The sequence below is a fragment of the Balearica regulorum genome, chromosome 10 (assembly GCF_011004875.1).
Source record: "Balearica regulorum gibbericeps isolate bBalReg1 chromosome 10, bBalReg1.pri, whole genome shotgun sequence".
Taxonomy (NCBI): Eukaryota; Metazoa; Chordata; class Aves; order Gruiformes; family Gruidae; genus Balearica; species Balearica regulorum.
The window spans coordinates 7,097,933-7,114,558 of record NC_046193.1 but is presented as its reverse complement, the minus strand read 5'-3'; the positions used below and the strand labels follow the sequence as shown (position 1 = coordinate 7,114,558).

At 49.9% G+C, this 16,626-nt stretch overlaps 2 protein-coding genes across 2 annotated transcripts; one reads left to right on the top strand and one right to left on the bottom strand.

Annotated features, from left to right (window-relative positions):
• Positions 1 to 560: 560 nt before the first annotated feature.
• Positions 561 to 3,238, top strand: RPL29 (ribosomal protein L29). The gene is made up of 4 exons (XM_075761905.1): positions 561 to 675; positions 916 to 960; positions 1,743 to 1,807; positions 3,040 to 3,238. Exons 2-4 carry the CDS (start codon positions 924 to 926, stop codon positions 3,151 to 3,153), a joined length of 216 nt encoding a protein of 71 aa, XP_075618020.1. The 5' UTR covers positions 561 to 675; positions 916 to 923; the 3' UTR covers positions 3,154 to 3,238.
• Positions 3,239 to 9,653: 6,415 nt separating this feature from the next.
• Positions 9,654 to 16,242, bottom strand: TNNC1 (troponin C1, slow skeletal and cardiac type). The gene is made up of 6 exons (XM_010298533.2): positions 16,117 to 16,242; positions 12,193 to 12,223; positions 11,735 to 11,881; positions 10,712 to 10,826; positions 10,467 to 10,603; positions 9,654 to 9,830 (listed from the first exon to the last, which is right to left on the bottom strand). Exons 1-6 carry the CDS (start codon positions 16,138 to 16,140, stop codon positions 9,799 to 9,801), a joined length of 486 nt encoding a protein of 161 aa, XP_010296835.1. The 5' UTR covers positions 16,141 to 16,242; the 3' UTR covers positions 9,654 to 9,798.
• Between the last annotated feature and the right edge of the window lie 384 nt (positions 16,243 to 16,626).

Genomic DNA, 16,626 nt, shown 5'->3' with positions numbered 1-16,626 from the left:
GGCGCGGCCAGCGCTGGGGGTCCCCGGCGGCCCTGTCACAAAGCACCCTCCTGCCTTTGGGGTGGCAGGAGCTACCTTGAGCCTTCATCCCAACCCTCGGCCGCCGGCAGCCGCAGCCGCTCCCCTCCAGCCGGGCTGCCTGCGCCAGGAACGCCGGGTCTGGCTGGCAGCGAAGGAAAATGGCCGTACTACTCTTGGTTCAGTTGGCACTTTGGCAGACGCAGCTTCGTTTGCCCACCTCAGCCCATCGCCTCCCGCGGTCGGGCAGTGCCAGCAAGCGCAATGGGGGCCGCACGGCCCGGGAGAGGCCATGTTGGTGACGGGGACCGTGTTGATGGGGGGGATCTTGTTGTTGGGGGACCGCGTTGTTGGGGGGAACCCTGTCGCTAAGGGACCGGCGTCCTCCACGTCGCTGGGCCCGGGTGTTCCCAGGCCCTGTCGCTGCGGGTCCCTTCCCGCGCGCGGGGCCGGGCTGGGCAGAACCCGCAGCCGCCGGGGCTGGTGCAGGGGCGGCACAGACCGGCGGTGCGGGAAGGGCAGCGGGGAAGCTGCCGGGCGGAGCCTTTCCGCTGCCGGCGCTTGTTGCGCACCGGAGCGGCGCGGGGTTCCGGTCCGCCAGCCCCATTTCCCAGCAGCCCCTGCGCTGCGCCTTTCTCTTCCGGCCCGGCGGCGGCGGTGAGTGCGGGTCCGCGCAATCCGGCTCCATCCGCGCTCCGCGGGCGGTGGCGGGCGGTTCCCCGGGACGGGTCCGAGCAGGCCCCACCGGGCTGGGAGGGGGCGAGTCCGAGCCTGGGGCTGTCGTGGGGCGGGAGGCTGCGGGCGCTCGGGGCCGGGACTGGGACTGGGACTGGGACTGGGGCCGGGGCCTGCCTGCCAGCCCGCCCCCCTGACTGAGGGTGTCTCTTTCTCCCGCAGGTGCAACCATGGCCAAGTCCAAGAACCACACCACGCACAACCAGTGTAAGCCGGGCTCGGCGTCCTGCGCCGCGGGGCCGATGCGGGGCTTGGGCGGCCGCGGGAGGAGGCGGGGAGGGGTGGTGCCGCCTGAGGCGGCCCGGGGCCGCGCTCCGCAGAGAGGGTTCCCCCGTCTGCTGTGGCTGCTCAGTTCACCCGTCTGCTGTGGCTGCAGTGAGATCGGCTGACGAGGGACGGAGGTGGCAGTATGTGGAGATTGGTGTGTTCGGGGAAAAGAGCCCTGCAAGGGTCAGGGTTTGTTTGGGCTCAACGTAACAATAGTACGTAACCAGGAAAAAGGCAAGTTTCAGACGTTTGAACCACGCGTGTTAGTGAATGGCATTCAGCCTGTGATACTTTGTCATCCAAAGATGGCCATAGTGGTAAAATAGTTCTGTTTGGGGGTTTTTCATCAATGCTGTAAGTTAGCAGAGTTCACCAGTAGGTTCTGCGTGGTCTTGCACAGTGAGTGGTGGTGCCCCTTAACACTAAACACGCATGCTTGAACTTCTGAGCAGCTGAGGCCTTTTATTGTGCTAGTAGTGTTGCTGTTGGTATTAGTTAACAAGGAGCCTGAAATCCTTGGATTAGAAACTGAGAGCACAGCGTGTAGACGGATGAGAATAGAGGTGTGTTCGTAATTTACGTTTAGTTTGGATAGGAAGGGTTACAAAACTTTCTATTCCACATCATTTTGGTAGGATCAGCTGAACTTAAAGGAAAGCCAATGCAGCTGTTTAATAATAGCAGAAATGGTAACTTAAATTGTTTTCTTGTCTTCTGCATAGCCCGTAAGTGGCACAGAAATGGCATCAAGAAACCCAGATCCCATAGATACGAATCTCTCAAAGGGGTGAGTATTCCTATTGATATTCCCAGTATTTGTATTCTTTTGACTGACATATTTTTTTGCAGACAGAGGCTTGCGTTTCAGATGGTCAGAACCACTGTGTGTTTCTGTTTCATCCTTTGCTTAACCGTACATGCAGCTGTGATATTTCTAACCCACGTGAAATCTGCCCTTGTATGTCTATAAAACTGCCTTTTAGTTATTAGCCCATTTTGCATGCGTCCCGCTCAGGTGGGTGTCACTGACTGCTGCTTCCAGTGAAACAAACACATGTCAGCTGGCTAGCTCTCCTCTGTTCTGAATCCTGCGGTCTCTCCTACTTCTTTGTACTCTTCAATGTTATATGCCATCTGTACTAATCCAGAGAATTTCACTCAGAAGATGAGAGGAATTGGCATTTCTGGACAATGCATGTGAAAATGACAGCGGTTTGCTTTTTTTGATATGAGACAAGTGATATAACAGGATCTTTTTCTACACTTGAAAATGAAAAGAGGATGTTTTTGCTTCGGAGAGGGTTATGATTCTGTTTGCCTTGTAGATGTGGTTATCGGCTTTTTGGATGTGCTTGTCTTCTGCACAGCTCAGTGAGGGTTCAGTCCTGCTCTTTCCTGCAGATAGCCGGGCAGTCTCTGAGTCTCCTTCCACCGAGCACGCATGAGTTGAGACGGCAAAATCCTGATGCTCGTGTGCCAGTTAAAGTGCTGTTTACAGTAAAACAGCAAACGCTTCTCAGTGGGACAGTTTTGGGAGTTGGTTCTAGCCATGACAGGATGTGTTAGCCAGCCATTAGCTGACAAAATTGGGGAGCTGCTCTTCTCCGTGCTGGCATTCCTTTACTTTAATGTAAAAAGGAAAGGCTTGAGGAAATGGCATTTGCCCAAGGGTTACATGGATATGTGCTTACCTGCCAAGGTTGGTTTATGGTACTTCAGATCCAGAATGTACTGTTACGTGGAAATGAAATTTGTCTTGTTTACAACTTTACTCAATTGTCCTTTCTGTGTATTTATCGCTGTGGTTTTGGGTTTGTTTGTTTATAGAAATTCAGGAAAGTGGCTAGTGTAAGGGATGGCTACGTATGGATAAAATGATTTTGTTGATGTACTAAATGAGGAAAAAATTCTGAATTAATAACAGCCAGCATTTGGGAATAATTGGAACAATCTGGAGATAGATAGGTTTTTACATACGTCCCTTCTACAAGATGACTTATTCTTTCCTTAATTTTACAGGTTGATCCCAAGTTTCTGAGGAACATGAGATTTGCGAAGAAACACAACAAAAAGGGGCTGAAGAAGATGCAGGCCAACAATGCCAAGCAGGCTGCTCAGCAGAAAAAGGACTGACGTGGTTTAAGACAAAGAACCAATTTTCCTATTGGCATGTGTGTTACAGCATTTTTGTAAAAATAAAATTGGATGTAACAAAGTCTTCACTTCCCGAATTTGAGGAGAACCCTCTAAAAGTCGTTTGAGTTGTATTTTAGATGCCAGTCGTGTGTGAAGTCTGCGTGTAGTGACCAGTAAGTGTTTTCGTTCCTTGGCAAGATCAAGCCAGCCGGAGCTGTGGAGAGGTTTTGTGTTACTATTGTCAGCCTCCACGTGGCACAATGTAAAGCAGCTGCTCCCGCCTCAGTGCTGTTCTGCTGTAATCGTTGGTACAGGTCATGAGCTTTCAGTAGTTCAGAGTCTGCTTTCAAGTTGTGGAATGGTTATTGAGTGAAGCTCTAAAATAGAAAAAAAACTTGTTTAATTTTGTGTAAATTGAAGCCAGCGTTGCTTAGACTGTTAGGTGATAGTATTCAATACAGGATGTAAAATTATTTTTGATATTGGCATGCATGTTCAGAATTCTCATGTACCACAACTCTTATGACAGTTCCTAGTGCTGTTAGAGCCAGATGGGACTTCCGAGGGCAGTTAGGTGTCTGCTGCTTTGCTCTCCAGGTAAGGTAGTTACAGCTATGGAAATCCTGAAAAAATGGGAGGGTACCGAGTGCCAGCTGTGGTGTTAGAGATTGTAGCAATTGGTGTTGGAAATGGTGTGTGGTGTATTCTGAAACACTTGAAAGTATTGAAGTGTTAATGGAGCTACCATGAGAGTGTGTAAGGTTCTAGGACTAGATAAAATATCTGTATTTTTCATAGCCCTGTATTTTAGTGGAGATCTTTCATTCCAGTAACAAAAAAAAGTACCCACTGGATGAAATGTGCTGACTGGTGAGATCAGGGGAGCTGTGACAGGGTTTTGTTACTGCTGTCCTGCAGATCAGGAAGGGGCTTTGCTCTCCAGGTCCCACCTGGAACCAAAGTTGGTTCAAGAGGTGCTTTTCTGTTACTGAAATGAGCCACCTGTGAAAAGGCAAAGGTCTGTTCCTGAAGCTGCAATTCCAGCGCTTGTCCGCCTGGTGGTGAAAATCCACCAGCTGACACAAGGGCTGGAAGTTTGTAAGGATCTTCTGACTTTGCATTATTGAAGCAAAACACCTGCTGGGTTAAAAAAAAATCCAATTAATGTAATTGATTATTTTTTAAAATAGTTTAGCCAATTGCCAAAATGCAATATTACTTTGAAGCAAGGTAAACATTTTGAATTCTTTATGGTTTGAATTCACAAGTCTTTCCCAATTTCCACTTTTTAAATTGTTTTTGATTGATTAAAAATATCACCCAGCCCTAAACCAAGCAATATAAAGAGACTTACTAACTTAGAACTCGGGAGTCCAGGGCTTCTAAAGTCTGAGGGTAGTCTGCAGCCCCCAGCTGTCTGATTCCTGCCATGTCCATCTCTTGGACCATTGCGGTGGTTGATGTTTGTCAGCTGCAAGAACTTAATTGGTGTGCAAGGGCAGCATGCTGGTCCGGAGGGGTGCTGTGCTGGAGAGGGTGTGCAGTCACAGGGTTCGTACCACCAGCTGGAGTCTGCTGAATAGTCAAGATAAAAAGGTTGTCTGGTCCGTGCTGCCCTCAGGAAAGGCAGGAGGTTGGCAAGCGAGAGGTTCTTGGTGTTAATCCTCCCTGAAGAGTTTGTGCATTTGTTTTATTTGTTTTGTTTTGATTTTGCAAGTTGGTAGGTCACCCAGAGACAGATCCACAGTGCTTGAATCTCACTGGCCTCCGTGGTACCCAAGTGCCTGTGGGTATCGGAGGTCTCAAGCTGTGTGGCTGGTGCCCACCCTGCTTGAGCAAGTTTGTCTGCAAAGGCAAGATTGCATAGCTGTGGTTCAGGGTAGTGTGGACATCTCCTGGCAGACTCAGCTGCAGGCCCAGAGCTGCCCAGCATCCTCCTGCAGCCCTTGCTGCAGATGTCCCCTGGGCTGCTGCTGGTGTTGGAGGAGACAGTGGCTGGTCCAGCTGTGTAAGCGAAGAAGGTCAGTCTGGTGCAGATGTGTGTTGTGACAAGAAGAGTGAAAGCCTCTGAACAGAGGACTTTGTATTGCTGCACCTTCACCCGCGTGTCTGCGGATCTCCAACCTGTTCTAAGTTCTGCATTTGAAATCTCTAGCACTAAGGCTTTTCTATGGGGGAGTTCTTCTCTCAACCCTCCTGGTGTCTTCCCCAGAGTGCTGGTGGCGTGGGCATTGCTCATCCGCAGGATGCGGTTTGAGGGAAGAGAGGAAGGGGTCAGGCTGAGAAAAGGATGTTGGCATGTTAACAAGAAGCAGAGGAAGATTTGGGCTTCCTGCAGCTCCCCCCAGCCTGCCTCCAGAAGCAGCCTTTTCATCTCACTGCCCTTCATGCTGCCCTTCAGGGGGACAGCTTCCCAAATAAGGGCTAGCTGGCTTTCTGACCAAAATAGCGTCTGCGTGACAAAATGCAGCACGGAGGAACGTAACCTTAATCCAAGCATCATTGTGTAGCAAGAGACAGGAATTTTGTGAGCATCCACAGCAGCTCGGTGTCAGGTTTGTTCTCTGTTCCCTGCACACATGGTGATCCCGCAGGATGCTGTCCAGACATCAGTCAATCACCTATTGCCTTGTCTGAGCCCGTGACAGCTCAGTCCACAACTTCCTTCCTTGTGGTAGAGGTTGCCCCAGCCCAGAGGGGAGCCTGTGCTGACATGGTCTTGTGGTGGGTCTTCATCCTCTCTGCTTGCCTTGTGAAATCATTTAAGCTCTGTGTCTTGATTTCTGTTGGTCAAGTGAGGCTGAAGATCCTTTTTGGGAGGATTACTTATACAGAGCCCAGGAGACAGAACTGGCAGCTGTGGCCCAATTGAAACTATTCCCATTATGCAGAGCTCTGTCATCTTTGACATTTAAAAACTTCAAAACTCTTATGATTAAGTCCTTGGTATCCTGCAGGAAGCCAATGAGCTTGAGAGTGTCTCTCTGCTCAGCTACTGTTGTACTATACATTTTGTGCTTGCTGCTGCTGTACGTCATACTTGCTGCAGATTACTTCTCTCCCTTGCAATTAAAAGGAGTCAATATCAAGTTCCAGCTTGGCTCCTTTTCACCCTTTGATTAAAAAAAAAAAAAAAAAGGGAGCAAAGGACGTGTAACTGAATACTGAATCAGCTCATTTGGCAAAGGTGAGCTATCGCACTGAAAGCCAAGAGCACAGAACTGGGAGGAGAAATCAAAGCACTGCAAAATGCTCTGACAGGGCAGAATATTCACTGGGGACCTTGGCGTTCACAATGAAAATGAAAAGCAAGACTGGATGTTTGTTGCTCTGTCCCCCTTTACCGCCTTCCAGTAGCGTGTTAAAGCAAAAAGGAGTGAACAGAACCTAAGTTCTGCTTTGCCCAAATTTCAAGGCTGTTGCAGGTGTTTTTACACAAGGGGCTTTGGCGTGGTGACATGTTGTTTATCTCACACACCTTAGCTCACGTTATACTGCTGCCGCCCTGGTGGCGAATGCATGACTGTAGGTGAGCTGCAGAGCTTTTATTACGGGGATGAGTCCAAAATGTCCTCGGATCTTCTTGCCATCACTTAGTTCACACAGCAAAGTTTTACTGAGGGCTGAAGAGAGGCCTCGAATATGCTGGAAAAGCTGCAAACCAGGGCAGGAATTAAATCCACTGCCAGTGAAAGCAAGTGGAGCAACTGGCCTGAGAACTGTGGCTGCATCCCGTGACACGGGCTGCCGTCGCTTGCAAGCACAGCTCCTGTCTCAGCTGGGGGGTTAGAGAGTGGTAAATGGCTTTTTGCCTACTTAAAAAAATAGATGGATGTTTCAATGACTTTTATTTTGTTCTCAAGGAGTGCTTGTGGATATGCATCATGTTCCTTAAAGGCTTCTGGCACCAAAGTTTTCACTACACATGCAGGGAAAACTGCAAATTTGTTTGGAGTTGCATAGATCCATGGACTCCTGGGTGGGTCTCATTCATCATTAGCACATCTTCAGGCACATCCCCTCTGTGGAGGCTTCAGCCAGGCTGATCCTGTACTGGTTACTGGTTTTTCAGCCATCTAATGTCCTCACCAGCCTGTCAAGCCATGTTACATTCTTAATGCAGTTGTTCCTGTGTTTTAGCCAACAGTGAAATCCACCCGCAGTGCCCCACCCCGCAGCATTTGCTGTCTTACTGTTGGAGGACAGTCAGTGTGTTAAGACAAATAGGTCTTGCAGCAGTTTTTCTGACTTCGTGCAGAGCGTGCTGACTTACTGGCACCTATGATCTAAGGAGTAAAAAAGCCCAAACAGCCCCCAGCGTGTCAGCTCTTCTAGGGGCAAATTTCAGCTGCTACAAGACCTCAGTCCTCTTTCTTTCCTGCCACAACCTTCTCTGTTTTGCTCTCAGGCAAGAGTGGGTAGGCAGCGAGGCTGTGGCTTGTTGTTGCCTGTGCCATCGAACCAAGGGGGGGAGAGCCGAGGTGTGGCTGGTTGGCTCTTTGCAGCCATCGTTTTCCCTGGGGTCACAGCAAGAGTCCAGGCCTCCCCCCAAGCCACCAAGATGGCTGAAGGGAGGGGGTTAAGCTGGGAAAGTTCCTTATTTTTTTCTTTTGTTCACTCTTTAGGGAGCCAAAGCCTATCAGCAAGCAGCGGTGAGTATCTTGGAGATGTCCTTGTTGGGCGTTGGGATCTGGTCGGGACAGAGGAAGATAACGGGGCTGTCGGTGATGCCTGCTGAGATGTGAGGTGGGTGTGGGCTGCCCATGGGCTGGGTGGCCGTGGCTGTGGGGAGAGCTGGTGTCACCTTGGCTTTTGGCTGAAGCCCAGGTATTTGCAAGTCTGTGGAGGTTTCCAGGCCTGGGGTAGAACATTTCAGCTGTTTCCTCAGAAGCAAGTCTTAGTGAGAGATGACTTCTGCTGCCACACTGGGGAGGTGGAAAATGATTATTTTTGGTCTCTAGGCTATGGATTCATTGGAAACGGAAGACGGTAACGCTCAGGAGTGTTTCCTGTCACAGGATTGTTTGACCCAACACGTTTCTGCGCCTGTTGGCTTCTGGTGCACCTGCAGTTCTGCTGAATCAGCAGGAGCTATGGCATCAAGGGCTTGGGACCCTCTGGGAGACCCCTCTGAGCAGGTCTTCCAGATGTTTGCATTAGAGGTGTTCCCAAAATACCCTAGGTTTTAAGGAAAATCAGCTGCTCTAGTTTGCAGGGGTTCATTTCCTCAATTTTGCTGATGTCACACATCCCGGCTGGGCAAAACATTTGGCGCTTGCTGTCCAGAGGAAAGACACAGCCACGTCCTTCCAAACAACTGACAACCCCCCTCATGCCTGTTTTCACCTCAAGCCCATTTTCATTATTGCTACAAATGACATTGTGTGTCACATCAAATACTGCTGCTCAGGATGTTATTTCCACGGGGGGGGGAAGCCGGTTTTGGGAAGAAAGGCAGAAGTACAGTGCAGCAGGCAGGGGGACATTGGCACGGCGGCACGCTCGCCCAGGGTTGAGGGCAGTATCGCCAAGGCTTGCACCGACGCAGTCTCGCACCTTGTCCTGCCAATGTTTATTTTGCTTGGGTAAACGTTTGATTTTAGCAACATGACTGCAATGTGTGAGCTGTGCTGGGGCTGTAATTTAATGGGAGGAGGCAGCTATGTGCAGGGAGAGCTGCTAATGCCGCAGGAATGCCACGCTTCCTTGGGACGAGAAAAGATGGCACCCGGGGCCTTTGGGGACAGCACGGCTTGTCCTCCTCAGCCCTGCTGTCACTGCACACCTGGGGGGGCTGAGACCCAAAGCAGGGTTGTGCCTTGAGTCAGGGCTCGTGTAGCCCAAATAAATGGGATTTCTGAGGGAAAATCGGCTGTTTCAGTTATTGCAGTGAGGCTCCTACCCAGGGCTGCTGGAGGACCCTGAGGTGCTGTGGGGCTCCACCGCCTGCCTCCTGTCAGACTGGGTGAGATGGGAAAGACGAACCCAGTCCAACTTAGGAATGGCTTTTATTCACATTTCCAAAGAAAATTGAGGTCATCTTTCTGCATGTGCCTCAGAGTGGCCATCAGGATGGTGGGGGAGAGGAAGGAGTGTCCCTTCAGGACAGCTGGGGTGTGAGCAGGGAGGTGAGGGACTGCCCCTCACCTGCAGATTTCAGTGATGGCATACGCAGTTGTTAAGTCACATTTCGTCACTAAAATGCTGCGGAGGCTCCAGTTAAACCAGCAAGCACCAGTGCCAACTCCTGAGTCCACTCACCATGGCAGGGGTGAGGAGATGCAACATGGCAGCTCCCCACTGAGCACCCGTGGCCCTTTTGGCCAGGCTTTGCTGCTGGGCTGGCAGCAAAATACCTCCGTGGAAGCTTAAAGCTCCAGCTGTGGTGGCACCTTCCCAGACGTGGCTTGTGGGCACTCCATGCGGCCCCATTAGTGATGAGTACACGACCGGGGTCAAGCTCTCGCTAAACCTCCAAGGAACGACCATCTGAGGCACTCGGTATTAACGCGTTTTATTTTCCCAGCGGCCACCCTTCTCAGCACTCCGTCTTCATGCTGGTAGCCAGGGGACTTAGCCAAGGAGATGAGATGCAGAGCTGGAGGGGTTTAGGAAATTCGGTCTGTCAATCTGTCCTCAGATTTATTCAACTCCCTTCATAAACTCCAGGAACTCTGCCAAGGGGAAGACATTGGAGACAAGGGGTGTGAGGTGGGACTAAAGTGCCCTTGCAGCTCCTAAGCATGCTCTTGGCAGCTTTCCCCAGCCCTGTCTCCTTTTCTATCTTGCTGATACACAAGAGGCCAAGGGGGGGATGGCTACCGCTCCTCTGGCCGTGGCAAGGACTCCTCGTGACTCCCACTGGAAATGTCACTGGAGCCCAGCATCACCCTTGGCTGCCACCAAAACACCGGAAGTGAGTGCCCATGGAAGGACACGGCCACCGGCTCAGCTTGGAAATGGTCTGGGGGGTCACTTCAGCAGCATCATGTTCATAGATACAGCCCTTTGGAGCTGGTGCTTGTGTTTAGGGGGCAGGAGGGGATGGGCAGGTATCTGGTGAAAAGCAGGTTTGTGTGCTTTGGTGCAGGGTGGCTTTCACAGTGTGGGGAGAGTTAAGGCAGCCACAGGCCCTTGCTACCATTCCACAAGCATAAGAAACCCCCCATCCCAGTGCAAACACGGGCTGTGATCACCCAGCACTACCTGCACAAGCTCACGCCTGTCTCCGATGGCAACTGAGACCACAGGAGCTGCCTGGGGGTTGCTCAAGGGCTCGGAACCGAACTGCAGACAAGAAAGACTCCTACCATCATAGTCAATCCTGCCATCGTTGTTTTTATCCCCGTCTTTCATCAGTTCTTCGATGTCGTCCTCAGTGATGGTCTCTCCCGTCGCCTGCAGCATGATTTTCAGCTCCTCAAGGTCGATGTAGCCATCAGCGTTTCTGTGTGAGGACAGAAGAGCTCAGGAGCAGACTGACATACTGGAGAGGGGAAGTTGGGGTGGCTGCACTGTTCCCACCACCCCACTGGGCTGCAGTCGTGGCTCTTACTTATCAAACATCCTGAAGAGATCTGAGAGTTCCTCTTCGGTTTTTCCTTTGCTGTCATCTTTCATACACCGGACCATCATAACAAGGAACTCATCAAAGTCTACAGTGCCGCTGCCTGCAGGCAGAATAAACGCCATCAGTTGGTGCTACGGTGGGTGGACCAAGCAAGAGATCACACTTCTCTTTAGTAACCCAGGAACAAAGCTCATGAGAGCAGCCCTGCAGCAAGAGGCAGCTTTTAGGACACTGATGTGACTTAGGCTGTGGACTGACTTCATCACTGGATTTTTACCTTTTGCAGTCATTTTGCCAAGGCAAAATGAATGAAAAGTCCTACAGGAAGCATCAGTGAATGGAAATTCCTGCTATGGAGATACCTGTCCATCTCACCTAGGTGTTAAAAGCTCCAAAAGGCAGGTATTCATGCAGTGTGGTTTTGCACCAGTGGTACAGTACTGTTTTCCTTTTTTGCCTGATTTTTAACTGCTTTTTTAAATTTTCCATTTATTTCGTATGGTATTTCTGCCCAACTTGCACACAGTTGATTTTATTATGTGTGATCACTGGTACACTGATTTAATCAATATTGACAGTTATTTATGTGTGCGTACACTTGAGCAGTGACAGACTTACCCAATGATAGAATTCTGTAATCGTGGCATTTCTGAAATGGCAGTTTCTACATTCAGCCTATATTTTGTTTTTTAAATGGATCTGTGCAATTTCCAAGTACACGCGCGCACACACACACACCCCCAAATCAGTTCCAGCAGCCTGATCATTGCAGGAATCATAATTTTTATAGTTTCTCTTTGCTTGGAAATTTCCTAAAGGAACCACACTGAAGTTTGATGGGTGTTTAGTGTGATTCAAAATCACAGTGCTGCAGTTGCTCCCCACAGGCTGCGACGGATCCTGCCAGTGCTGCACAGATGCGGAGCACTCCTGTCCCACACCATGCCCCCCATGCCTGTGGACATGGGGATGGTGCTTGGGAGAGTGGAAGAACCCCATATTTCTCACCATCCTCATCCACTTCGTCTATCATCTCCTGCAGCTCCTCAGGGGTGGGGTTCTGCCCCAGCATCCGCATCACCTTCCCCAGCTCCTTGGTGCTGATGCAACCATCTTCTGCCCCCAGCACGAAGATGTCAAAGGCAGCCTTGAACTCTGGGGAGAGAGCAGAGGAGATTGGGGGCGTGTGTCTTTCTGGGTGGCCCTGGGGCAGAGGGCTCATCCCAGACATGGCCTCCCCTGCCGATGCACCCCAGCACTGCCTGGGCACGGCATGGTGGGGACACCTGGGCACATGCACAGAGACTGTCTTGCTTGAAATGCTGGTGGATCAAAATCCCTGGGCCATGGCCTGTGTTGGCCAGTCTGGCCAAAGCATTTTCTGGGGTGTAATTGCTGAGGCAGGCTGGGCTGCTGGCCAGGGAGCTCGTCTTTGGGCTGCGGTGTCACGTTAAAGATGCACCTACCATTTTTTTGCTCTTCTGTCAGCTGCTCAACCTGTTAGGGAAACACAGACACCAAGTCATTTTTCTTTGTCAGCATCACTAATTGTTAAAAGAGACATGTTATTTGTTCAGCAGTCTTTGCAGAGGTCAACCAAGCCTCACAGCCGTCACCCTCGTGAACTATGGGATGTATGACCAGTGGGGTTTTGACACCACAACTTTTTGTAGTCTAAGAGATTCTTCCCCTTAAAAAAAATATTCCCAACTCCTTTGAAGCGAGCATCATTTCTCTAGAGCAGCAGCGTCTGATAGGCAGCAGAAGTAGCTTTTGCACAAGCAGGGGAGACCCACTGGGACTAGCATTTGTCTCTGTGAACCATTTGGGGATAACTTCTTGTTGCTGGCAGGCTTCACAGCAGGATGGCTGTGCTGCTGAGGGCTGCTCATGCGTGGGCTGAGGCCAGGTCAGAGGTGGGACGTGCTGGAGAGGTCCCAGGGGAGGGAGAGGCAGACAAGACCATCCCTGGTAGTTGTTTTTCAGCCCTAGATTCAGGAAACTCTGCATTATCCAGAGCATTAAGAGCTGGTTGGTCTAGTTCCATCCGAGTCAGTTTTTCTTACAAAGGTTTCTGCCTCTGACGGGAGCTGCTGTTTCCTTTAGCCTGTTCTGGGTATCTCCCCGAAGAAATGGCCAGGGTGCCATTAGGTGTTAGCTGAAATGGGCTGGCAGGTTGTTCCCAAACCCTACCTGAATTCATTCCCCACAGATGATCAGCAGGAGCTCATTAGTTAGCATGAATTAATAAAAATAATCAATGAGGAGAGCAAAGAGGAATTTATCACCTCTGTGTTGTACCTCTTTAAGTGCATTTTTTTCTCTTTGGCTTCATTCCTGCCTGCAGGTACTGCTTATCTAAAATTGCTGACCCCACGACCGTGTCCAGCTGCCCCTTTGGTAGCATCCATGAAAACACTGACTTTTCCTTCCCATGCTGGTCAACAGCCTCTCTGGAGTCAGGCAGATATGATCACCTGCCAGGACCACCTCTGGCCTGACCCCACTAATGTCTCTTTACTACCATCCCCATGCAAACAGTGCCAAAACCGTCCATCCCTGCCATGTTTTGGTTGGGGCAGAACCCTGGCATCCTGTCTTTGAGGGAAGGATGATGCTTTTGCTCCGAAGAGCAACAGTTTTGCAAAAGCCACCTGGAAATTCTTCCTGTTTGCAGCAAGAGGCAGCAAAAGTGCATTTTCTTAGTGGTACAGAGCCTGCTGGAAGCAGGCATAGCGCCTTGTGCCACTCCCTGTGCACCAGGAGGCGAAGACTTTCAAGTCAGAAAGCTCTAAGGATGGTGGCAGGAGGAAACCCAAGCCCACTGTGGCCCCGGTGCCGCTGCAGGCAGGCAGCTGCTGGCCCTTCACAGCTATTGTTTGGGCAGAGCGAGGGCAGCCGCTACGCTCCCTCGGTGGATGTGCACGGCCACCGTCCTGCCGCTCGGGTAACATGACCCTCTTGATGCATTCACTATTTATAAGCCTGGGTGAGAGAGGTGCTGGAGATAAAGATGAGCTCCCCGATTGTTCCCAGGCTTTGGTATTTATCCTTGCAGCCCTTTATCTGGACACTTGTCCCTGGCACTGTTCTTAGCACCGCTTAACAGAGCCTAAAAATGTTCCCAAAATAGCTTTGTGTTTGCACGCCCTTATCTAGGCATGAGTGGGCAAGATGAAAATCCATTGGGTTTTCTGGTTGCTCGTAGGGAATTTGGCATAAATACACTACTAATATATGCCATCAGCATGCAGCGAACAAAAAAATACTCACGTTTGAAGTTTCCTTGACTACTGAAATGATAGATGTGGAGCTACACTGTATGTAAATTAAATGCATTGTAACTATAGAGCGACACTCCTTTTACAGAGATGTCTCTTGAGCTCTTTATAGTGCAGTCTGGACACGGGTGCCATTGGCGGCTTTATTCCTTTTTTTCCCTCCACATCATTTCAGGGACAGGTTTCTCCAGCGTGGGAAGGCAAGCACTAAGCTCACAGCACTGCAGCATCCGCAGTAATGCCAGATTGCCATATTTTGCTTTTATCAGCTCTCTTCTTCATCCCGTGTTTCTATTTGAAGTCAGGCATGGGAAGCTGAAGTTCTTGAATTTTTTTTTTTTTTTTCTTTCCCAGGCAAATGTTTTTTTACAGTTAAAATCTTGGGGCATAGATCCACAAAAAAGCAGTTTGTCTCAGCTGTGCCTGGCATGGACTTGTTTTGCCTTGTAAAGATGCTGGCAGTCAATGCCCAGGACTCGAGCGCCACATTTACCAGCGTGCCCCCACCTTCAAACCAGCGGCAAAATCCTTATGGGAGCCCATCAGGTCTCTCGCGTGGCCCATTTCCCTGGTCAAGGGCTCTGTGTTTGGGGTGAGTTTTTGGTAGCTGAGGTAGGAAGTTTTGGATTTCTCCTTATTGCTGTAGTTCCTTTTTCTCAGCCAAATTCCTCCGTGGTCCAACTCCACTAAAGCCCACAGGCTTCGGCTAGGGATGACCTTAATCTGTGAATTTTTGTCCATTTCTGGGGCAGAGATTTGGAGAGAGGCTGGAGCTTCCGTGTGGGGAACCCTTTCTTTTTGGGGCTCTCCACCCGTGCTGCAAGCACACTGCCCCAGCTGACGGACAGACCCTTTTGGCTGTGGGCATCACCGGCTTGCAAAGCACTTCAGCCTTTCTCCCTAATAACGGGCATGAGGTCCCTAAACAATAAGGACAGGACCTGTGCCTTGAGTCACAGAGAACATATTTAATTAAAGAGCTTAACTACAGAGCCCTGGAATTGCTTTGATTTTACAGGCCACATTTTTCTCCCTTTCTGGGATGCTGGTTGGGGGACTCAGTGCTGTATTGTACAGCCTTTCCTGAGCCTTTTCACGCTATTGGGATCACTCAGGGGGGTTCCGTTTCACGAGGTTCAAGGCTGACCAAAGGACAAGAGAGGTGTGAGTATTATGGGTTTTTTTCTTCAATTACATGTCAAGCAATATCTTTCTTCCCTCTAAACCCCTTGAAATTAAAATAGGACTTGTATGATGCATTTTTTTCTGCCCTTGGTTAAAATCAAGCCTGATCAAATATATACATATATTAACTCCAGTTATGCAAGGGGGACAGTAGCAATCCACACAATCTAGAATCTATTTTCATCCTTATTCCGCTTGCGTATCACTGTCTGTCTATGTTACAAAATAATGCAGTGTCCTTATTACAGACCAAATAGTTTGGGTTTACACAGTGAGCACAGCGTGCAGCTGTGTAAGTTAAAATAGCCGTTAGGATGCTCGGCGTTCCCAGAGAGCATAGCTCATATTCTGGATATCTGCAACACAGATATCAGGAGTGGCAAAGTAGAGAAAGATGTTTAGAAATAACTTACAAAAGCTGAGGGGTTTTTTAAATCTACAAGAAAAATATTCAGCTAAGGAAGGGGAAAAGGTAGCAATGGCAGGCTTATAAAGCATGAGAAAGAAGAGGGTGAGGTTTAACCCCTACAAATAATGTTCATTTCATGAGAAACAGTGCTCTGCTTTGTCTGGGCTAAAACCAGCAGCCACTTCTTATACTTTCAAGATTTTGTTTAGATTTATAATTTCACCTACAGGCCATCTCTCTGTCTCACAGGAGAGTGATCGTACACAATTTAGCAGCCCATTTGAGAGTTTCATGCTTACAAGAGGAATGTGAAACTATCAGAGCCATCAGTGGGAGAGGTCTGCATCCTGGATGAAGATGTTGACTAAAAGATGCCACCCTATAATTATTTATTATTTGCATTTCTCCATTGCATTAATTCCATCATAGCTATGGAGAATCTACTATAAAATCCCCCAAAACCCTTTAACCTCCCCCCCCCAAACCAAGCCCCAGCCCCAAAGGAAGGCACTTACCGCTGCCTTATAAATGTCATCCATGGCTGGAGAGGGTGGGTGAGGGGCCGGGGGACGTCACGGTCACACTCTGCTGGCGCTGCCCCTGTGAGCCTGGCTGATATAGGGGGCTGCCCCCCCCGGGGGACGTGACCAGCCTACCGGCAGCCCCATACGCCCATCCCCGTCCCATCCCCGTCCCCGTAGGAATGCCTGGCCAGCGTGCCTTGGGATGGGGACACTGCCAAGCCCGGGGCTGGCACGTCCAGGGCCAGCCCCAGCCCCGCTTCGGGCAACTGGAGGCTCCCTCGTGACTTTGATGTGGGAACGAGCGAGCCTTTTCAGCCAGGTTTCGGCAGGACCCTTGCTGATATATTGCTGTATTTGGCTGTCCTGACTGGACATGTGCCACCATGTCACCTCCACCTCCTGTGCATTTCCCCCCTGGAAACTGCATTAGAAAGATTATACTGTGCCTAATTAAACTGAGTAATATGGGAAAGGCATGCTTCCCAAAATATCCCTGTCCAG

Coding starts and splice junctions, on each gene's coding strand:
- RPL29 (XM_075761905.1), top strand. CDS start 924: ATGGCCAAGTCCAAGAACCACACCACGCACAACCAGT. Junction 961..1,742: donor CCACACCACGCACAACCAGT/GTAAGCCGGGCT, acceptor TCTTCTGCATAG/CCCGTAAGTGGCACAGAAAT. Junction 1,808..3,039: donor GATACGAATCTCTCAAAGGG/GTGAGTATTCCT, acceptor TTAATTTTACAG/GTTGATCCCAAGTTTCTGAG.
- TNNC1 (XM_010298533.2), bottom strand. CDS start 16,140: ATGGATGACATTTATAAGGCAGCG. Junction 11,882..12,192: donor GACAGAAGAGCAAAAAAATG/GTAGGTGCATCT, acceptor CTCTCTCCCCAG/AGTTCAAGGCTGCCTTTGAC. Junction 10,604..10,711: donor CTCTTCAGGATGTTTGATAA/GTAAGAGCCACG, acceptor GTCCTCACACAG/AAACGCTGATGGCTACATCG.